This window comes from Nicotiana sylvestris, chromosome 2 (assembly GCF_000393655.2).
Source record: "Nicotiana sylvestris chromosome 2, ASM39365v2, whole genome shotgun sequence".
In the NCBI taxonomy this organism is placed as follows: domain Eukaryota; kingdom Viridiplantae; phylum Streptophyta; class Magnoliopsida; order Solanales; family Solanaceae; genus Nicotiana; species Nicotiana sylvestris.
The window spans coordinates 119,250,174-119,269,742 of record NC_091058.1 but is presented as its reverse complement, the minus strand read 5'-3'; the positions used below and the strand labels follow the sequence as shown (position 1 = coordinate 119,269,742).

Here is a 19,569-nt window from a genome sequence, read left to right as displayed (position 1 = left end):
AGGAACAAAACTGAGGTGATGAGTTTATTAGGGAGGTTGAATTACATCAGCAGGTTCATTGCTCAGCTTACTACAACTTGTGAGCCTATCTTCAAACTGTTGAAGAAGGATGTTGCGGTCAAATGGACAGATGAGTGTCAAGAATCATTTGATAAGATAAAGGGGTACTTGTCAAACTCACCTGTGTTGGTGCCACCAGAATCGGGGAGACCTTTGATTCTGTATTTGACGGTCATGGACAATTCATTTGGTTATGTGTTGAGTCAGCATGACATCACAGGCAGGAAGGAACATGCCATTTATTATCTCAACAAGAAGTTCACATCTTATGAGGTTAAGTACACTTACCTTGAGAGGATATGTTGCGCCCTAACTTGGGTAGCACAGAAGTTGAAGCAATATTTGTCATCTTACACTACTTACCTCATATCTCGTTTGGATCCGTTAAAGTATATCTTTCAGAAGCCTATGCTTATAAGGAGGCTCGCAAAGTGGCAGATCTTGCTCACATAATTTGACATCGTCTATGTGACCCAGACTGCGATGAAAGCCCAGGCATTGGCCGACCATTTGGCCGAGAATCCGGTGGATGATGAATATGAGCCGTTGAAGACTTACTTCCTTGATGAAGAGGTAATGCACATTGATGAGATGGAACCAGTTGGAGAGCTACGTTGGAAACTCTTCTTTGATGGAGCTGCCAACATGAAAGGCGTTGGGATAGGGGCTGTACTTATTTCCGAAACAGGGCATCATTACCCTGTTACGGCTCAGCTTCGTTTCTATTGCACTAACAACATGGCTGAGTACGAGGCATGCATTTTGGGTTTGAGGTTGGATGTGGACATGGGTGTCCAGGAAGTCTTGGTCTTGGGAGACTTGGACCTTCTGGTGCACCAGATCCAAGGGGAATGGGAAACAAGGGATTTAAAACTTATACTGTACCGACAATGTTTACATGATCTTTGTCAACGGTTTCGGTCAATAGAGTTCAGACATATTCCAAGGATCCATAATGAGGTTTTTGATGTTTTAGCTACCTTGGCGTCAATGTTACACCATCCAGATAAGGCCTATGTTGACCTGTTGCATATTCAGGTCCACGATCAGCATGATTACTGCAATGTGGTAGAAGAAGAACTTGATGGTAAGCCTTGGTTTCACGATATCAAGGAATATATCAGGATGGGGGTATATTCGGTACAAGTCACATGTGATCAAAAGAGAACAATTCGTCATTTGGCAAGCGGATTTTTCTTCAGCGGAGGGGTTTTGTACAAAAGGACTTCGGATCTTGGATTGTTGAGATGTATAGATGTTAGACAGGCCATAGCTATCATGACTGAGGTACATTCTGGAGTTTGTGGACCGCATATGAGTGGATATGTACTGGCAAAGAAGATTCTCTGAGCAGGTTATTATTGGCTTACTATGGAGCGAGATTGTATCAGTTTCGTGCGTAAGTGTCATCAGTGCCAGGTGCATGGAGATTTGATTTATTCACCACCATCGGAATTGTACACAATGTCTGTATCGTGGCCTTTTGTCACGTGGGGCATAGATGTCATTGGGCCAATTGAGTCGGCAACATCAAATGGGCACAAGTTCATTCTAGTGGCCATCGACTATTTCACCAAGTGGGTGGAGGCTAAAACGTTTAAGTCTGTAACCAAGAAAGCGGTGGTTTATTTTGTGCACTCAAATATCATTTGTCAGTTTGGGATACCAAAGGTGATTATTACAGACAATGGGGCTAATCTCAATAGTCACTTGATGAAAGAGGTATGTCAGCAGTTCAAGATTACACATCACAATTCCACCCCTTACCGTCCCAAGGCAAATGGAGCAGTCAAGGCAGCCAACAAGAACATAAAGAAGATACTTCGGAAAATGGTGGAAGGGTCCAAGCAATGGCATGAAAATTTGCCTTTTGCATTGCTGGGTTATCGCACTACTGTTCGTACTTCAGTAGGGGCGACTCCTTATTTGCTGGTGTATGGCACCGAAGCAGTGATACCCGCAGAAGTGGAAATCCCATCCCTTCGAATTGTCGCGGAGGCTGAAATCGATGATGATAAATGGGTCAAAACCCGCCTGGCACAATTGAGCCTGATCGATGAGAAAAGATTGGCAGCAGAGTGTCATGGTCAGTTGTATCAACAGAGAATGGCAAAAGCATATAATAAAAAGGTGCGTCCGCAGAAGTTTGACGTGGGTCAGCAAGTGTTGAGACGTATCCTTTCACATCAGGTTGAAGCCAAAGGCAAGTTCGCCCCAAATTGGCAAGGGTCGTCATCGTAACTAGAGTGTTGTCAAATGGTGCTTTGTATTTAACAGATATAGAAGGAAAGTGTGTAGATATGGCCATCAATTCCAATGTGGTCAAGAGACACTATGTTATTTTCTTTGGTTAAATTGTATTTGTTTGTACTTGGCATATTTTAAAGATTGGAATGATGAAGGCATTTTATTCTGCTATCTAAACACTTTATCCTTTGTTACCCCCTTTGAGCCTTATTTATTTCCTTTCATATCCCTCTTTCGGAATCAGTAGCAGAGATCAGAAACACAAGCGTGAAAGATAAGTAAAAGAAAAAAGAAAGAAAAAAGAAGAAAAAGAAAAGATAAAAAGAAAAAAAAAAGACCAACAAAACAACAAAAAGAAAAAGAAAGAAAAAGAGAGAAAGAAAAGAAAGAGATAAGAGGAAATCACAACAACAAAGCAATTTCTATGACATGAACTACATTCGACTTGATTCCTTTTAAGGATACGTAGGCAGCCTCACGGTTCGGTCCCATCAAAATAAAATCCCAAAAGTCCCCAAGCAAAGAAACTGGGGCAGAAGTTGTGGTTGTTGTAAGAAATCTGATTCCGAAAGTTGTAATTTTGAACCCATTTGAATTGTTTTGAGCCTTGATACCCTTTCTTTCTAACCCTATCCAAAAGCCCACATTATGGTCCAAAGAAAGACCTTCTGATCAATCTTCAAGAGATGCCAAGTCGAGCAAGTAGAAGTGATTGATATCAGGGGAAACACTCTGGTCCAAGCAGGAAAATGAAAAAATGAGAGAGTCTTATTGGTGAAAACTCTTACGGGCACCGTAAGGCGACGGGAGCTGAGAAAGATCAAAATAAGAGAGTCTTGTTGGTGAAAACCTTCACGGGCACCTTGAAGCGAAAGTAAGTTGAGAGATGAACAAATGGGAGAGGTCTGTTGGTGAAAACCCTTCAGGGCACCGCAGGTCGAAAAGGTCAAGGTTTTGGCAAAGAAATTAGGTTTCGAAGGTCTTGGGGCACAAAGTACGACAACTGAAAGTTGGACAGACTGGGCCGACTAATCCAAAATGTATGTCATGATCATTGGTGCCAGCTACTCCACTCAGATAAGTCTCTTTTCTTTTTCCCCTTCAGATAGTCTTCCAGTTCTGGATTTTTCGTACCCTTCACTCTCAAAGTCATTGCATTTCATTTCTTTTGGGTTTATTTCTCTAAGATGTTCCAATGTCAGTTTTGTTTAAGCAAATAAGAAGGGATTTCAAAGATTACTTCCAACTTCCAAAGTTGCACAAGGCACAGGGCGGTCAAGGCATTGCCAGAAATAGTACGGTGTGAAATAGGTTACAAAAGGTCAGTGGAAGTTCCATCGGTGAAACGGTTTAGTGATTTCGTGGGAAATACAGAGGTTCAAACAGATGGGTCAGAGATGTAATACAACGGTTTGGGTATAGAACACTCGGGTCATCCAAGGTCATGGGGGTTTGAAAGTCAGTCGGGAAGTCAAGCGGTTCTTGGCCAGTTCAGGGGAAGTCAGTCAAAACAAAGCACGACAGCGGGGAGGCCACTTTCAGCAAGAATGCCACAAACTAACCACCACATTTTAAACTGACAAGATTTTTCTTTGATCGAAACAGGGGCAGAAAGTTTTCGATTGTTCGGGGAAACCCTTCGTAGGGGAAAAGCAAGCACCACATAGGTTTGATTTTCAGGACCCTCCTGAAAAATGGGACCTAGTTTAAAATTCAAAACAATCAGGAGTAGCATAATCTAGCATAAATATAACCCCAAGGAATATAAGTTGGCTTCCAAGTTTGCATGTTTGAGATAGTGTTCAATTAAGAGTTTTCAGGACCCTCCTGGATAATGGGATGTAGTTTTAAAACTTGCTTGGATAACAAGACTTGGCATAAGATATACCTTCAAAAGACATAACTTAGCTTTAAAATTGTCATTTAAATAGGAGTTGTTAGGACCCTCCTGGATAATGGGACCTAGCTTTCAAATTCTTAGTAATATTTGGTAACATTATTCAGTTTAACACTCACATATGTGCCCAGCTACCAAATTGGGGCAGAAAATTTTCTTTGTTTTGTCTATTTTTGCTGAAATCAGGTACCCACTTGGAGAACAGAGAGAATACAATTTAAGTTCAGCAGTCAGACGCCCACCTGGAGAGCACGGGAATACATTTCAAGTTCAACAGTCAAGCGCCCACCTGGAGAGCACGGGAATACAATTCAGGTTCAGCAGTCAGGCGCCCACCTGAAGAGCACGGGAATACAATTCAAGTTTAGCAGTCAGGCGCCCACCTGGAGAGCACGGGAATACAATTCAAGTTCAGCAGTCAGACGCCCACCTGGAGAGCACAGGAATACAATTCAAGTTCAGCAGTCAGGCGCCCACCTAGAGAGCACGGGAATACAATTCAGGTTCAGTAGTCAGGCGCCCACCTGGAGAGCACAGGAATATAATGCAAGTTCAGCAGTCAGTCGCCCACCTGGAGAGCACGGGAATACAATTCAAGTTCAGCAATCAGGCGCCCACCTGGTGAGCACGGGAATACAATTCAAGTTCAGCAGTCAGGCACCCACCTGGAGAGCACGGGAATACAGTTCAAGTCCAGCAGTCAGGCGTCCACCTAGAGAAAGGGAAAGCATCTCAGAGTACAATTCGAGTTTAGCAATTAGGTGTCCACCTGGAGAAAAGGGAAAACAGCTCAGATTACAATTCAATTCGGCAACAAAGGGATTTCACCGGGAGAATACAAGTTAACAAGGCAACAAGAACCACAAGATCAAGTTTGAAGATATAGATAGGGCTTTTGTAATTCATAGATCATAGTTTAGTCTAGCTTCTTTTATTTTGATATGGTGTAATAAGGGGTTTTAGTAAGCAGTAGTAGCAGTAGCAGCAACAGTGAAATCACAGCTTCTTGGTAGTCCCAGCTACCAAAACCTCCTGAACTACACTAACCTGATTCCTTTTTAGCCAAGGATATGTAGACAACCTCGGAAGCAGGGTGCGGTCAAATCTTTCAAAAATGCTTCCCACGGAGTATTCAAACGGGCAAAAATCGCTCGTATCCGCTCACTTTATCTTTGCACGAAAACTCTTCGTGTTTCCGAGCAAAGAGGGGCAGCTGTGAGCACGTGATTTTTTCCCTATATGAATTACTCCCACAAATCCAAGACAAAATAATTTTTCTCGTTGTTTGCAATATTGTGGATTTTTGTGGCATTTTTCGTTAATTGTTTGCATTTGTCTGTGCGTGTTTATTTTATTTAATTAATGAAAAATACAAAAACAAATATGTTGCATTTGCATTTAGGATTTAACTTGGTGTTTTTGAATTAAGTAGTAAATTATTTATTTCATAAAAATTGGGAAATCACAAAAATGGTATTTTGCACTTTTATTTTTTTGATCTTTGAATTTTGGTGGTTTCTCCGCTTAATTTGGTTTTAATTAGAGTTAATTAACTTAATGTGTTAGGATTGATTTAATTTAGGAGTTAGTTTGGGTTTTATTTGAGTTTTATTTTGTAAAGATTAATTAAAAAAAAAGAGTTTGAAATAAATGAATTAATTTGGAAAAAAGAAAAAGGATTTGAAGAGATAAAGTTTTGGGCTTGTTTTAATTAAAATCCCCAAGCCCAAATGAATTTCCCCTTCCAAAACCCGACCATACCCGGCCCCAAACACACCTGACCTGGTCTGTCCCCCACTAAATTAACGACCCTGTTTAGATTAGTCATTTGATCTGAGCAGTCTATGTTTTCTAATCCAACGGCTGTGAAGTGGGTTGGGGTTGGTATTTATATGTCCAAACGCGTACCCACCCCCTCATTCACTCGTCTCTCTCTCTCACACACACACCCTCCTCAGAGATTCTCCCAACCAAACCCTAAGCGCCGCCCTTATCTCCCACCGGTGGCGGCGCCACCACAAACTGATCCCAAACTAACACCAAAGAACCCCCTTACTCCCCTCTTCCCAAATCCTCACTCCGTTCCATTCGAATATGCTTAGAACTCCTCAAATATTAAATCTAGGGTTCGAACCCTAGAAGCCAAAGCCAAGTTCATTCATGCAAGGCCACTTCTCCAGTATTCATGAGTGTCAAGGTGCCGATTTTACCACAAAATAACATTAGTCGCATGGTCTTGACAAAGAACAGGCGGTTGATATTATATTGGGGCTTTAATCAGAGAGGCAGTCATGAGTACGAGCCGAGTCAGTGAATTTCTTTCTTTTCGTTGGTTCGTTCTTCTATTTTTCTTCTTCTCTTCTTCTTTTCTCCGGATAATTCAATTGAAAGTCGACCAAAATTTCTTGCCAAGCTAAAACCTTGTTCCGTCTGTTCTTTTTCCGTTTGTTCTTTTCCAGGTTTACCCCTTAATTTTGTTTGGTCTTGCTTGATAAATTCTGTGTTCATCTTCTTTATTTATCCTTTTAGTTTAACCTAATTAGGTTGATGTGATAATTTAGTTGAATTTTGCATTAACTAGTATTTTAGTTCAGGTTTTAAATTTTGTGAAAACTATTCAATTGTTTCTTTACCATTTGCCATAATTTGTTAAATCTGGGTTTGAGTCATTATGCCGTTTGGGCTTTGAATTCATTTCAGAATTCATTCCCAGAAACTCGAATTGATTTTCTGAGCCCAGGCCTGTGTAACCATTGGATCGTTTAACCCCTGACCCATTTGCCAAGTGTCTTTGGCATTTATAGAGAGATTGAAGCATTTTAAGAGAAGGGAGCCCTGCGAAGGAGATGTGTGAATGCAAAGATCATGCCTCAAGGGCCACAAGTTATAATCCCGCCAATGCAAACAAAAACTGGGAACCTAAACAGCCTGTTTGCCACAAAAGAGTGTTAGTTAGTGAAAGAACGGGTCAGTGAAATTCAACATTGGTAATTATATAAATCCTCCAACTTCAGCATCATCTAGAGGTGACAAAATGGGTAAGCAAGTGATAAAGTAGACTCGAACACCAAGGGTGATGAAATGGCAGGCTAAAACCCATTTAACCTTAAATCATCACCCTTAGGTTATGTCCCCTGTTCCTGTTCCCCCACCATGGCCCAGGGATGGGTATGTCCTACTTTCATGTCCAGTAATGAACAAGAGAAAGGATATACTAGTCACTATATCCGCAGATCAATTTACAAAGGCCAAACTTACTCCATACATACCTAGGAAAAGCCAATATTCCACAAAAATTTGTCATACTGCCAGATAAACTCCTTAATGTGATACTGCCAATTGTCAATTCCCACAACTCGAACAAAATCTGAACAGTATGACAAGACAGATCAGTAAATTAAAGTTGAAGCCAAACAATGAGTTTCCTCCCGTTGGTTTTGATCAAATTGCTGCAGTTACTCAGACATACTTTATAATATTGTTGGTCTACCAAGAAAGAAATTGGATTCCTCTATCACCAGCGAGCTAAGGAAACAGTGGAGGATAATGCTAGAGGGTTTGGAGTCGTAACACTTTCCTAATTGTAGGGTTGCTCGAAAAGTGCTCTTGATTAAGACTTCTTTTCTCCCTTTTGACAAGTAAGAGAAAATACTTGATTTTCTCACCATTATAAAACATATCTATCCGAGTGTGAAAAGGACTACACCGGCCTCGCTTTGAGATACTAGTTAAGATCCAGCACGAGCATCAAATCTTGGCATCCAAATCATAGTCAAGTCCATATTTTAACACTAGTCGAGCATCAATTTAAGATATTTCTTGCTAATATTCATGCCTTTTTCAGATGAAGCATTCCTTGTTTGTGTTTTTAGGGTGAGAAATTCACCTTACAAAATTTTTCTTTTGGGCACATGCCTTTTGCCGCTTCTTTTACTCTTTTGTGCCTCTTAATGTTTTTTATTGATGAAGATTAAGTGCTCTAAAGCCCCTTTCTTTTAGTAAATATCTTAAGCGCATTTGACTTGTCTAGCTTAATTATATTAGATATACGAACAAATTCATTGATGAAGCCCAAGATTTAAGGCGTCTATTTCTCCTCTCTCTTCTTCGTTCTTTTCTGAGAGTAGATTCTCCACTGATAATGCCCGTGGTGCTCGTATATGGTATTTCTTTTTCTTTCTTTTTTTTGGATTAGTGGTGCCAGTATATGATATTTCCAGTAAACCACGACATCTATTCATTCTTTCTTTCTTTTTCTCCTTTTTCCTCTATCTAAGCTTTCTTTCCCCTTCTATTTCCAATTAATTTTGTACACATAGATCATATTTATCCAATTTAATACACTAAGAAGAACAATCCCCAAAGTGAATTCACCTCATGCCTTAAGGCATATACCTGGCCTTGTGCTTTGTTTTTCCTTCAAATAATGTTGCACCTACCGCCCCCAATCGAGATCGATTTTACACAGTCTGAATCAAAAGAAGAAAACATTGAAGGGGGAGTGTTAGTCTACTGCATGCTTCCTCGGAATAATAAACACTGTTTCTATTGTGAATCTTCTTTCCAATATAATCGCACTCTTCCCCATTTCGATAAGAATTCTCTACCTTAGAAGTGCTGTAACTCTTCTCCGAGTTGAACTCGCTGAACGTAGGATTTTACTCAAGTCAAGAACACACTTGAAGGATGGTGGTGACCAGTCATAATATCAAATATTGGAAGGAATGTGAGGGGTTGATATATTAGCTCACTAGCTGAGCTAAGTCCTCCAATAGGAAAGTGGTTGGGATCGATAGAACTTATAGCATGCGGCCTCACTGGAATAAGGCCTTATTTTCTCTACCCTTCCCACCTAAAATGCTAGTTAGATTCTTAAAACACCTAAGTTCCACATCTATCACCCAAAGAAGTGATAAGCTTATCTTGTCTCCCACAAGCAGTGGTAACTATATCTAAACTAGCTATAGTATCTTTGTTGAGCTTATTATCCAACTGTGTCATGCATTCTTGCACGCAGCTCCAACAACAGGAATCTTTCTAAAGTACTATGGTACTGACCCCTTCCGAAGACATAACAATCATCATGTTGGGAAGCAATATTTTCCTATTAGCAAACAAGTAAAAGTTTAACATTGAAGAGTAGTTCCATTTCCCTCCACCAACTACATTCCATGTAACTCCTTAGATGATCTGAAAACGTATTTTTCTAGAATATTGATCTCCAAACTTTTCTGCGTTGCCCCTCCTCTAGATTTTTGAGAGCCTTACTACCACTTCCCGAATAGGCTGAATAGTGCAACATGTTCTGCAGATCTCCTATTTACAACAACAACAACAATAACATACCCGGTAAAATCCCACTAGAGTAGAGTGTACGCAGATCTTACTCCTACCCCGAAAAGGGTAGAGAGGCTGTTTCCGGGAGACTCTCAGCTCAACAGGAGAAACAATAATATCAGAAAAGAAACAAGGGAAAAGGCATGTAACAACAAAAGATGTCGGAAAGAAGATTACAACAACGACGGAGTGAAAGTACAATAACACAAAACTATGCAAAACAACAAGGTGAACACAACATAGACCGCTAACAAACCTACACGAAACTCTATCAGACTACTCGGTACAAAGAGGGAAGAACTCTCGACTACCCCCTAGCCTACCACCCTAATGCTCGACCTCCACATGTTTCTATCAAGAGCTATGTCCTCGAATTTGAAGTCGCGCCATGTCCTGCCTGATCACCTCGCCCCAATACTTCTTAGGTCGCCATCTGCCTCTTCTCGTACCTACCAAAGTCAACCGCTCACACATCCTAATCGGTGCATCTAGATTTCTCCTCCGCATGTGTCCGAACCATCTAAGTCGCGCTTCCCGCGTCTTGTCGTCCGCGGGAGCCACGCCCACCCTCTCTCGAATATCTTCATTCCGAATCTTATCCAGCCTAGTGTGCCCACACATCCATCTCAACATCCTCATTTCTGCTACTTTCATCTTCTGGATATGTGAAGTCTTGACTCGCCAACACTCAGCTCCATACAATATGGCCGGTCTAATCACCGCTCTGTAAAACTTACCTTTGAGTTTCGGTGGCACATTCTTGTCACACAGGACTCCAGACGCTAACCTCCATTTCATCCACACACCCCAATACGGTGCGTAGCATCCCCGTCGATCTCCCCATCTCCCTGGATAATTGACCGTAAGTACTTAAAACTTTCCCTCTTGAGGATGACCTGTGAGTCAAGCTTGACTTCCAAATCCGCTTCCCCCGTCACGTCGCTGAACTTGCATTCCACATATTCCGTCTTAGTCCTACTCAACTTGAAACCTTTAGACTCTAGGGCCTGCCTCCATATCTCTAGTCTCCCATTAACGTCACCTCGCGTCTCATCAATCAGAACTATATCATCAGCGAACAACATACACCATGGCACCTCTCCTTGGATTTGGTGTGTCAACGCGTCCATCGCCAGAGCAAATAAGAACGGGTTGAGAGTAGATTCTTAGTGTAACCCCATAACCACCGGAAAAGGCTCGGAGTCACCTCCCACAGTCCTAACCCGAGTCATAGCTCCATCATACATATCCTTTGTCGCCCTAACGTAAGCCACTGGCTCACCTTTCACCTCCAAACACCTCCAAAGGACGTCCCTAGGGACCTTGTCATATACCTTCTCTAGGTCAATAAACACCATATGCAAATCCCTCTTCCTATCCCTGATTCCCTGTATAGTTCCACCAACCTCCTGATAACGTAGATAGCTTCCGTAGTAGAACGACCCGGCATGAACCCACACTGGTTTTCCGATATAGACAACGCCCTCCTTATCCTCCCTTCCACCACCCTCTCCAAAACTTTTATGGTACAGATCTCCTATTTACTTCACCAAAATCATATCCTACTGTTTATTCAAAATCATCCCTATGGTTTGGTCCATTTAAACCAAATAGGCTGAATAGTGCAACATGTTCTACAAGTCTCCTATTCACCTTCTTCGAAATCATTCCCTACTCATTTTATTCAAAATCTTCGCTATGGTTTGGTCCATATAGATTTCCACAAATATTATTGGGATTTGCAGACCCAAATCATAAGATATTTCTAGCTTTTTACTTGGATAAGTATTAAGAAGTTATTCCACATGTTTACAGTTGCAAATAGACTATTCTTGTCTGACTACTCTATTGTTATAAGTACTAAGAGAAAAGTGATGAGGAAAAAGCATATGGACCTAATTCAACCCAAAAGCTAACTCATGAAGTGATTATTGTCCAAGATCATGTAAAGAGACTACAACCCATACTATCAACCAATATTGACATAATATGACACCACCATTGGACAATGCAATATCACAAGTGGCGTAGCGGGTCGGGCTCAGGGGCGGATCTAGTGACGCCCGAGGGGGTGGTATGCCACCCGCAATCTTCGGTCGAGATTCTGTGTATATATATATATATATATACACACACACTCCCTCTGTTCCATTTTATGTGAACCTATTTCCTTTTTGGTCCGTTCCAAAAAGAATGACCCCTTTCTAAATTTGGTAACAATTTAGCTTAAATTTACAATTCTAACCTTAATGAAAAGTTTTTATAACCACACAAATACTCTGGGGGCCTTCTGAATTGTTTAGGACCACAAATTCGAAAAGTATTCATTTTTTCTTAAACTCCGTACATAGTCAAATAGGTTCACATAAATTAGAACGGAGGGAGTGTATATATATATATATATATATATATATATATATATATATATGTAAGAAATCATTTATATACTTAAAGCGCTACCCCTCGTAACAAATGATACAAAGGTGCCAATGGCAAAAGGTAGAAAATTCCATCTTGGTGGTGAATTATTGAACCCCATCGGCAACAGTAACATTTTTTAACCTTTTGGCTTGCTACATCATGTTAAATTTTCTATCATTATATATTCCATTCTCTTTTTTCTTCTTCTGTAATTAATATTAACTACCTTACTTTATTTGTTAACTTGTGACTTTCTTTTTGTCTCTTATTAGTTAAGTATTTACCTTTTTCCACACAAAGTTAAAATAACATCTTCTTTTGCAAAATCTTTGCTCTATCATAACTATAGTACTATATTTTTCCGTTCAATCGATTTATATTATATATTAAAAAAACAAGTAATCCGAATCGAAGTCCAAAGTTACTCAAACCGATAAAATATTTGCTCTTTCTAAATGTATAAACAACAACACATAGACGTTCAAATCTTTATGGCACCCGGAAAGCTCCAAATCCTGAATCCGCCTCTGGTTTGGCTTGATACCATATTGAGAAAAATAGACCTCGGACCTAATTCAAACTCAAAAGATAGCTCATATGAGGTGAGGTTTGTCCAATATCATATAACAACTCATACCCTCAATTTCTCTTTAAGATAAGAATCAATCCAAAGGTGAACTAAAAATATAATTTTTTTGAAAAAGCATGAAATTTTATAGAATAATTAGGCTTTCATCTTACCTTCTATTTGCGAGGAGAAGGAAAAAAAATATAATGAACTAAAGATGGGTTATGCAATTTCCCTTTTGTACACACACACTTCAGAATTACCCGAAGCTCCAATAAAGAAAGGAACAACAAATAGACAGAAAACAAAAGGGACGAAGAACAGTAAAAAAGGGTTGCTTAGGAAAAGGAATTTAAATAAAACAAGTTACAATATGAGACTTAAGTTCAAGAACCAGATAATCACCCAATTATAGCGTATAGTTCCTGTTGTTTCCTCTATTATATAAATCCAATGTACACAAAATATAACAGCGAAGCATTTCCGTGTTTAGAATTTTTGAAAAAGAAAAAAATAAATAAACATAGGAAGGAGTGAAGATCACATACCTGCAACTCCAGGTGAGAGTGGCGAACAAAGTGAGCAGTAGATGCCCATTTTACCGACGAAGACGCAATATTTAAAATTTAGCATCTAGAACCTTTTCAGTTTCAAAAAACCGCTACTTTTGCCCAAAGTTTGGATAAATGGCAAACTAAGAAAGTTTTCCATTTCTAGGACTTATTACAGTTTTGGTTAATAGCATGTTCACCAAGCATTTTGGAAACTAAAAAAGTTATACAAGATATCATTTTTCCTTTTGTTTTAACAATATTTAAATTGATTAAACAATTTAATATACATTTTAATTATAAAGAATAAACTTTTTATATTACTTTAAATGACATGAGTATATATCCAAAAGTGTGGCATATTTTATACCATAATTTTCAAAAGTCTTTCTTTCTTTCTTAACTTCATGTAGTCAAACACCTTCATATAAATAGTCAAATGACCGCCCCAAAGGCTTCGAGATGATCTTCATGCAACCAAACACCAAGAATGTGACAGCAAATGGTTCAAAAACTAAGCTTCTGATAGCAAATGGTGCGGAAACAAGAAAACTGAAGAGGTATGAGACAGCATATGGTGCAAACACTAGGCTACTTTAGTTTTTGAAGATGATCCTTTCGACATTGAAATCTGGCGAATTTCACGCAAATGAAAACTGTACTCTTTGAACATAAGTTCGCATTGGTAGGCAGCCTGCAGTTCAGGAACTTTTGCTTCATATCTGGTAACATACTTCTGTAAGAAGTACTTTTCCCTAATCATTAATATAGTGGATAGCTTGCCAGCTTCTGGAACAATGCCTCTTGACCATAAAACTTGCATGACAGAACACCTTGGAATAACCCTCCTTTTCAGGCTACGCAATAGAAAAGCCGGTCTTTGTGACAGGTGTGACGGGCTCAAATGGAGTCTATCAACATAGAATGCCACAAGTGACCTGATATTCTCCTCAGTATAAAACATGCAAGTCGGCTGTGATCTGAAAATATTAAGGATCTCGTCGTCTGAAAAGCCCACACTTCTGTAGGTTTCCAATTTCCTTTCCAGATTGGAGTGACTAACTTTCGACATTGTGGTAAAAGCTATCCTAAACGCTGGAGAAGTAACATCAAACCCCATTTCCTTGAGTCTCAAGCCAACCGCACTCATTTTTTTGGGATTTATGGTCAAGATAATTGGAGATTTGAAAATAAACTCTGAAACTTGAGAATCAGGAATACCAATTTGGTGTAATACCTGTACAGTCTGCTTCCAATTATGAGAGATCTTACGACTAAGGATTTGTGGACTTCGTCTGACGGCATCCATTGCTTGCACTTTACTACCCATGAAAGTCTTCAGGGAATCAAAGGATGGAGTCAGTAGTTTCCTTATGCTACTGAGGAGTATGTTGGGGTTATAACAGATAATCTTACTGCATTCATCTTCAGAAAAGCCAATTGATTGCAAGAACTTCAACTTGGGCTTTAGGGTTTTGTCCACCTTTGATGCTAACAAACGAGGGCGCATTCTAACTATTTTCTTCACTTGGGTTGCAGAAAACCCATTGTTTTGGAAGAAGTCAACTACAGCTGAAACTTCTAAACATGCATGAGTGTCTAATTGGACTATTTTTGCTTCACTAATGATGGTTTCTTTTGATAAACCATGTGACTTCCTGCGACACAAGCTAATGAGTGACTTGCTCTCGTCATTTGTGATGTTGCTGCTACAGTTAGTTGACACAAACTGCACGAAGACGCTGCTTATCCTGATCTTTGTACACAAGTGTCTTTGGCATTTATGCAGAGATTGAAGCATTTTAAGAGAAGGGAGCCCTGTAAAGGAGATGTGTCAATGCCAAGATTATGCCTCAAGAACCACAAGTTATTAGCCTAAGAATGCTAACAAAAACTTGGAACCTAAACAGCCTGTTCGCCAACAATAGTGTGTGTTAGTGAAAGAATAGGACAATGAAATTCAACATTGGTAATAAATACTAATAATGGAAATCATCCAAAATTCAGAAAATGTTAATACTCCCCAAAAAATTGTCATATTGTCAGATAAACTCCTTAAAATCTACAGACGCATAAGAAGTAGGGGTAGGTGTTCAGGCAGTTCAGCTTGGATATGAAAAGTTTGGTTTGAATTTTCAGTTTTTGGATTTAAGAAATTACAATCCAAATAGATTTGTCTAGCTTAATTATTATATTTAGAAATATGAACACACTCATAGGTGAAGCCGGGGATTTTGTAGCCTCTACCTCCCCACCCCCCACCCCCCCAAATTCCTTTTTGAGAGTAGATTCTCCACTGATAACACCCTGTGCTCGTATAGTGTATTCATTTTTTCCCTCTCTTTTTTTTGAGAATTGGTGCTCGTATATGAAATTGCAGTCAACCACGACATCTATTCATTCTTTCTTCTGTTTTTTTTATCCTCTATCTATTTTCTTTCCCCTTATATTTCTTATCAATTCTGTATTTTTAGATCATATTTATCTATTTAATACACTAAGAATAATAATCTCTTAAATACGTTCACCTCAAGCCTTTAGGCATACACCTTGCCTTGTGCTTTTGTTTTTCATAACATGCTACAAACCTAAGCATCCAATCACAAGCAATTTCACATATTCTGAACCAAAAGAACAAAATAAAGTAAAAGGAGGAGTGTTAGTCTACTGCATGCTTCCACAGGCTAAAGAATAATAAGCACTTCTTTTATAACCGAGAAATTCCCAAGGGCTAGTGGCTCTCGGTTTGAAACTTGTAGATAGTAAGCACATCCCTCTACCCTTCTCACTTAAATATCAGGTTGTTGTTTGTGGCACGATTTGAACTCGTGACTGCACATAACCCACAGATCAAGCAATGCACTCTTATCATTAGACCAAAACCCTGGGGCAAACACTATTTCTGTTGTGAATCTTCTCTCTAGTATAATCCCACTCCTCACATTTCAATAGGGAATTCTCCCATCTTAGAAATGTTGTAACTCCTCTCTGAGTTGAAGTCATTGACTATAGGGTTTTACTTAATTCAAAACACACTTGATGGATGGTGTGATCCATCATAATATCAAATATTTTAAGGAAAGTGAGCGGTTGATACATTAGCTCATAGCTGAGCTAAGTCTTCCGGTCGGGAAGTGGTTGGAATAAGAACCTTATTTTCTCTATTCAGAGTCTTAAAACTCCCAAGTCCCATCATTTATCACCCAAATAAGTAATAAGCTTATCTAACCTCTCACGCGAGACATCTAAACTAAGCTTCAAACATACTTTGTTCAGCTTATTATCCAAATATGCCATCCATTTACTTATATGCAGCTCCAACGACAGGAATCTTTCTAACGCACTATACTCCTGGCCCCTTCCGAAAACGTAACAATCATCCTATTGGGAAGCATGTTTCCTATTAACAAACAAATACTATAAGTTTACCATTAAAAGTAGTACCATTTTCCTACAGCAACAACATTCCATGTAACCCATTTGATGATTTGAAAACATCTTTTCCTAGAATATTGGTCTCCGAACATTTCTGTTTTGCCTGTCCTCTAGGTTTAAGAGAACCTTACTAGCACTTCCCAAATAGGCTGACAGCAGTAAAAGAGTTGCTCAATAAAAGGAATTCGGATAAAATGAAAAATAAAATAAAATAAGAAAAAAACAGTTAAATTATGCTCGACAACCAGATAAGCACCAAATTGTAGCACATAATTCCTGTTGTTTCCTCCATTATGTAAATCAAATTTACACAAACTTGAACAATTTCCCAAGTTTCGAACTTTTACAACTGAAAAAATAAATTACATAGGGATGAGTGAAAATCGCATACCTGCAATGTAAACAACTCCAGTTATTAGTGAGAGTACGGGACGAGTAAGCGGCGGTGCCTATTTTGCGGTCGAAGACCAAATATTCAATTTTAGCATTCAGATCCTTTCGAATTTTACAAACTGCTATTTTGCCCCGAAGCTCATATGTATGGCAAACTGCGCTAAAAATCCTCCTCCAAGGCTCTGAATACTACCGTTTTATCTTTTGTTTAAATAGGGGTGTTCAAGCGGGCAAGTGCACCAAAAAATTGCTGATATCTCAATAGCGGTGTTGAATTTTTTCCCCCTTCTCTTATGTCATGGGTAACCTTTTGTCCCTGTTTGCTCCATGGGCAACCTTCAAGCAATGGGGTAAAAGGGAAAAGTTCAAGACTACCAACTTTCAAGGCTATTTTAGTAAATCGCCGTAAGTGCACAGATAGCCATGTGAAGGACCATTATTTAGATATAGAGCCCGTTTGACTTAGCTGATTTAGAGTAGCTGATAAGCATTAGGTGCTGAAAAACACTTTTAAGTGCTGAAGCTGATTTAAAAAATAAGCAGTTACGTTGGATAAAAGTGCTGAAATTAATAATAAGCAGTTGAAGAATTGGATATACGAAGAATTTTATTTTAAAAAGAAGTATTTTAGAGATAGAATAGTAAATATTTTGGTCAAACCTAAAGTGCTTATAAGCTGAAATTTGATAAGTTGGGGGAGACCAACTTATGACTTTTGGCTTATAAGCAGTTAACTTATAAGCACTTTTAATTTTACCAAAGGCGTAGATAAGCCAAAAAGTACTTATAAGCCAGTTTGACCAGCTTATAAGCTTAGCCAAACACTCTCATAGTCAAAAATTACAAAATATTTGATATTTATTTATAGCATGTTTGGCCAAGTTTCTACAAGCTGAAAAGTTGTTGTTTTTTTAAACATTTCTTTTCTCCTAAGTTAAAGTGTTTGGTCAAGCTTTTAGAAGAAAAAAAGTATTTTTGAGTAGAAACAGTTTTGGAGAAACAAAAAAAAAGTAGCTTCTTCCCATAAGCACTTTTGAGAAAAATACACTTAAAAGCACTTTTTAATAGCTTGTTCAAACACTAATTGTTGCTCATAAGTGTTTTTCAAATTAATTAGCCAAACACACACTATTTTTCATCAAAAGTACTTTTGAAAAAAGCACTTTTCAAAATAAGCTGATTTGACCAGCTTGGCCAAACAAGCTATTAGTCGTGTGAGAATCAACTTTATAGCCTGTTTGGTCAAGCTTCTCCAAGCCAAAATCACTTTTTTCCCAAAGTTGAAGTATTTGGCCAAACTTTTAGATGAAAAAAATTGCTTCTGAATAGAAGTAGAAGCAGAATCAGAAAAAAAGTAGCTTCTCTCGAAAAACACTTTTTTGAAAAGCATTTTTGAGAAAAATACACTTAAAAACAATTTTTAAAAATTTGGTCAAACACTAATTGTTGCTCAGAAGTACTTTTCACATAAATTAACCAAACACAAACTACTAAAAAGTACTTTTAAGAAAAACCATTTCTCAAAATAAACTAATTTTTACAGTTTGGCCAAATGGGCTATTAGACCCTACATGATCGAGTTGACAGAGTTTCGAATATACGGGTCTAATTGGGCTTGCCAAATCTTAACTTCAAGACTGATTTATATGTCTTTTTGAACTTTAGTTTCAATGAAATTCCAACTTAGAGCTCGACTTCACACTATTGGAATGTGTGATCATTTTATCTAAAAATGTAAGTTATTAAAGTAAGCATATTTTTATTTGCGTGATTATATTTTTAATACGCCCTCGCTCATGGGGGTTTGATTTTATTTATTTATTAAGCCAAGCATGTCGATTTTTTCTATAAGAGTGGGAGTGAGACTCGAAACCATAACCTTTATTGAAGTGTGTGACCATATCGTCCAAAAACTTAAATTGCTTGATAAAGTGCATTTTTATTTACTAACTGTATGGGTCAAAATCTGAGTGTAGTGGTGGTCCTCAAGAGGAATGATAAGGAGTCGACCAAGCCGTAATTATGCCTGTGGGGCGAGATAGCAAAGAGCACATCGGCCATCGTCGGGGTCAAATTGTCAGAAAGCGTACATCATAGAACAAGCATTGTGTTCGAGCAGACGACGAAAGGTACAGTCATAAGAAAGTACATCGGTCAAATACCATTGGATAAAAGGGAAAGGAACTATATATATAGGGAGAGAGCTTACAGAAGAAGAGGTATTTTTCGCAGGAGAGCAACCAGAATAGAGGAATCAAGAGGAATCTTTTGTTTATCAACAGTTACCTCCTTTCCCTTTCTTTGCTCACATGATTATGATGCATCTATGCTCTGGATGTAAGCTCATCTCATGTTTGATGTACGATTATCACATTAATAAATCTTATACATTCTTACTCTTCTTTCATTTCGCGCTTTATATGCTTCGATCTGAAATTAAATATGTTTGGTCAAGATTTACCTTCTTTATTATCAATAATTAGTTCGACAAAAGAGTTTTAAACTTTTTGTTCAAACAATCTGGCGTCGTCTGTGGTAATTTCTTAGTTTCCTTCAGATCTAGAACCGGCAAAATGCAACCACCCACTCGAGAGAGTGGTAAATAAACCTTACATGCTAATCTAGGTCAGGCTGCTACATAAAAGTAGAAGTTATAACCA

General features: G+C 38.7%; 1 protein-coding gene across 2 annotated transcripts; it reads right to left on the bottom strand.

Annotated features, from left to right (window-relative positions):
- Positions 1 to 13,433: 13,433 nt before the first annotated feature.
- Positions 13,434 to 17,252, bottom strand: LOC104234326 (transcription termination factor MTERF6, chloroplastic/mitochondrial-like). 2 transcript variants are annotated; one of them, XM_009787882.2, is made up of 3 exons: positions 16,762 to 16,863; positions 16,526 to 16,665; positions 13,434 to 14,899 (listed from the first exon to the last, which is right to left on the bottom strand). In XM_009787882.2, the coding sequence occupies exon 3, from the start codon at positions 14,880 to 14,882 to the stop codon at positions 13,668 to 13,670; it is 1,215 nt and encodes a 404-aa protein (XP_009786184.1). In that variant the 5' UTR covers positions 14,883 to 14,899; positions 16,526 to 16,665; positions 16,762 to 16,863; the 3' UTR covers positions 13,434 to 13,667. The 2 variants fall into 2 exon arrangements, with proteins under 2 accessions (XP_009786184.1, XP_009786180.1); XM_009787878.2 differs by lacking the exons at positions 16,526 to 16,665; positions 16,762 to 16,863 and adding an exon at positions 16,908 to 17,252.
- Positions 17,253 to 19,569: the final 2,317 nt, after the last annotated feature.

Coding starts and splice junctions, on each gene's coding strand:
- LOC104234326 (XM_009787878.2), bottom strand. CDS start 14,882: ATGCTTCAATCTCTGCATAAATGCCAAAGACACTTGTGTACAAAGATC.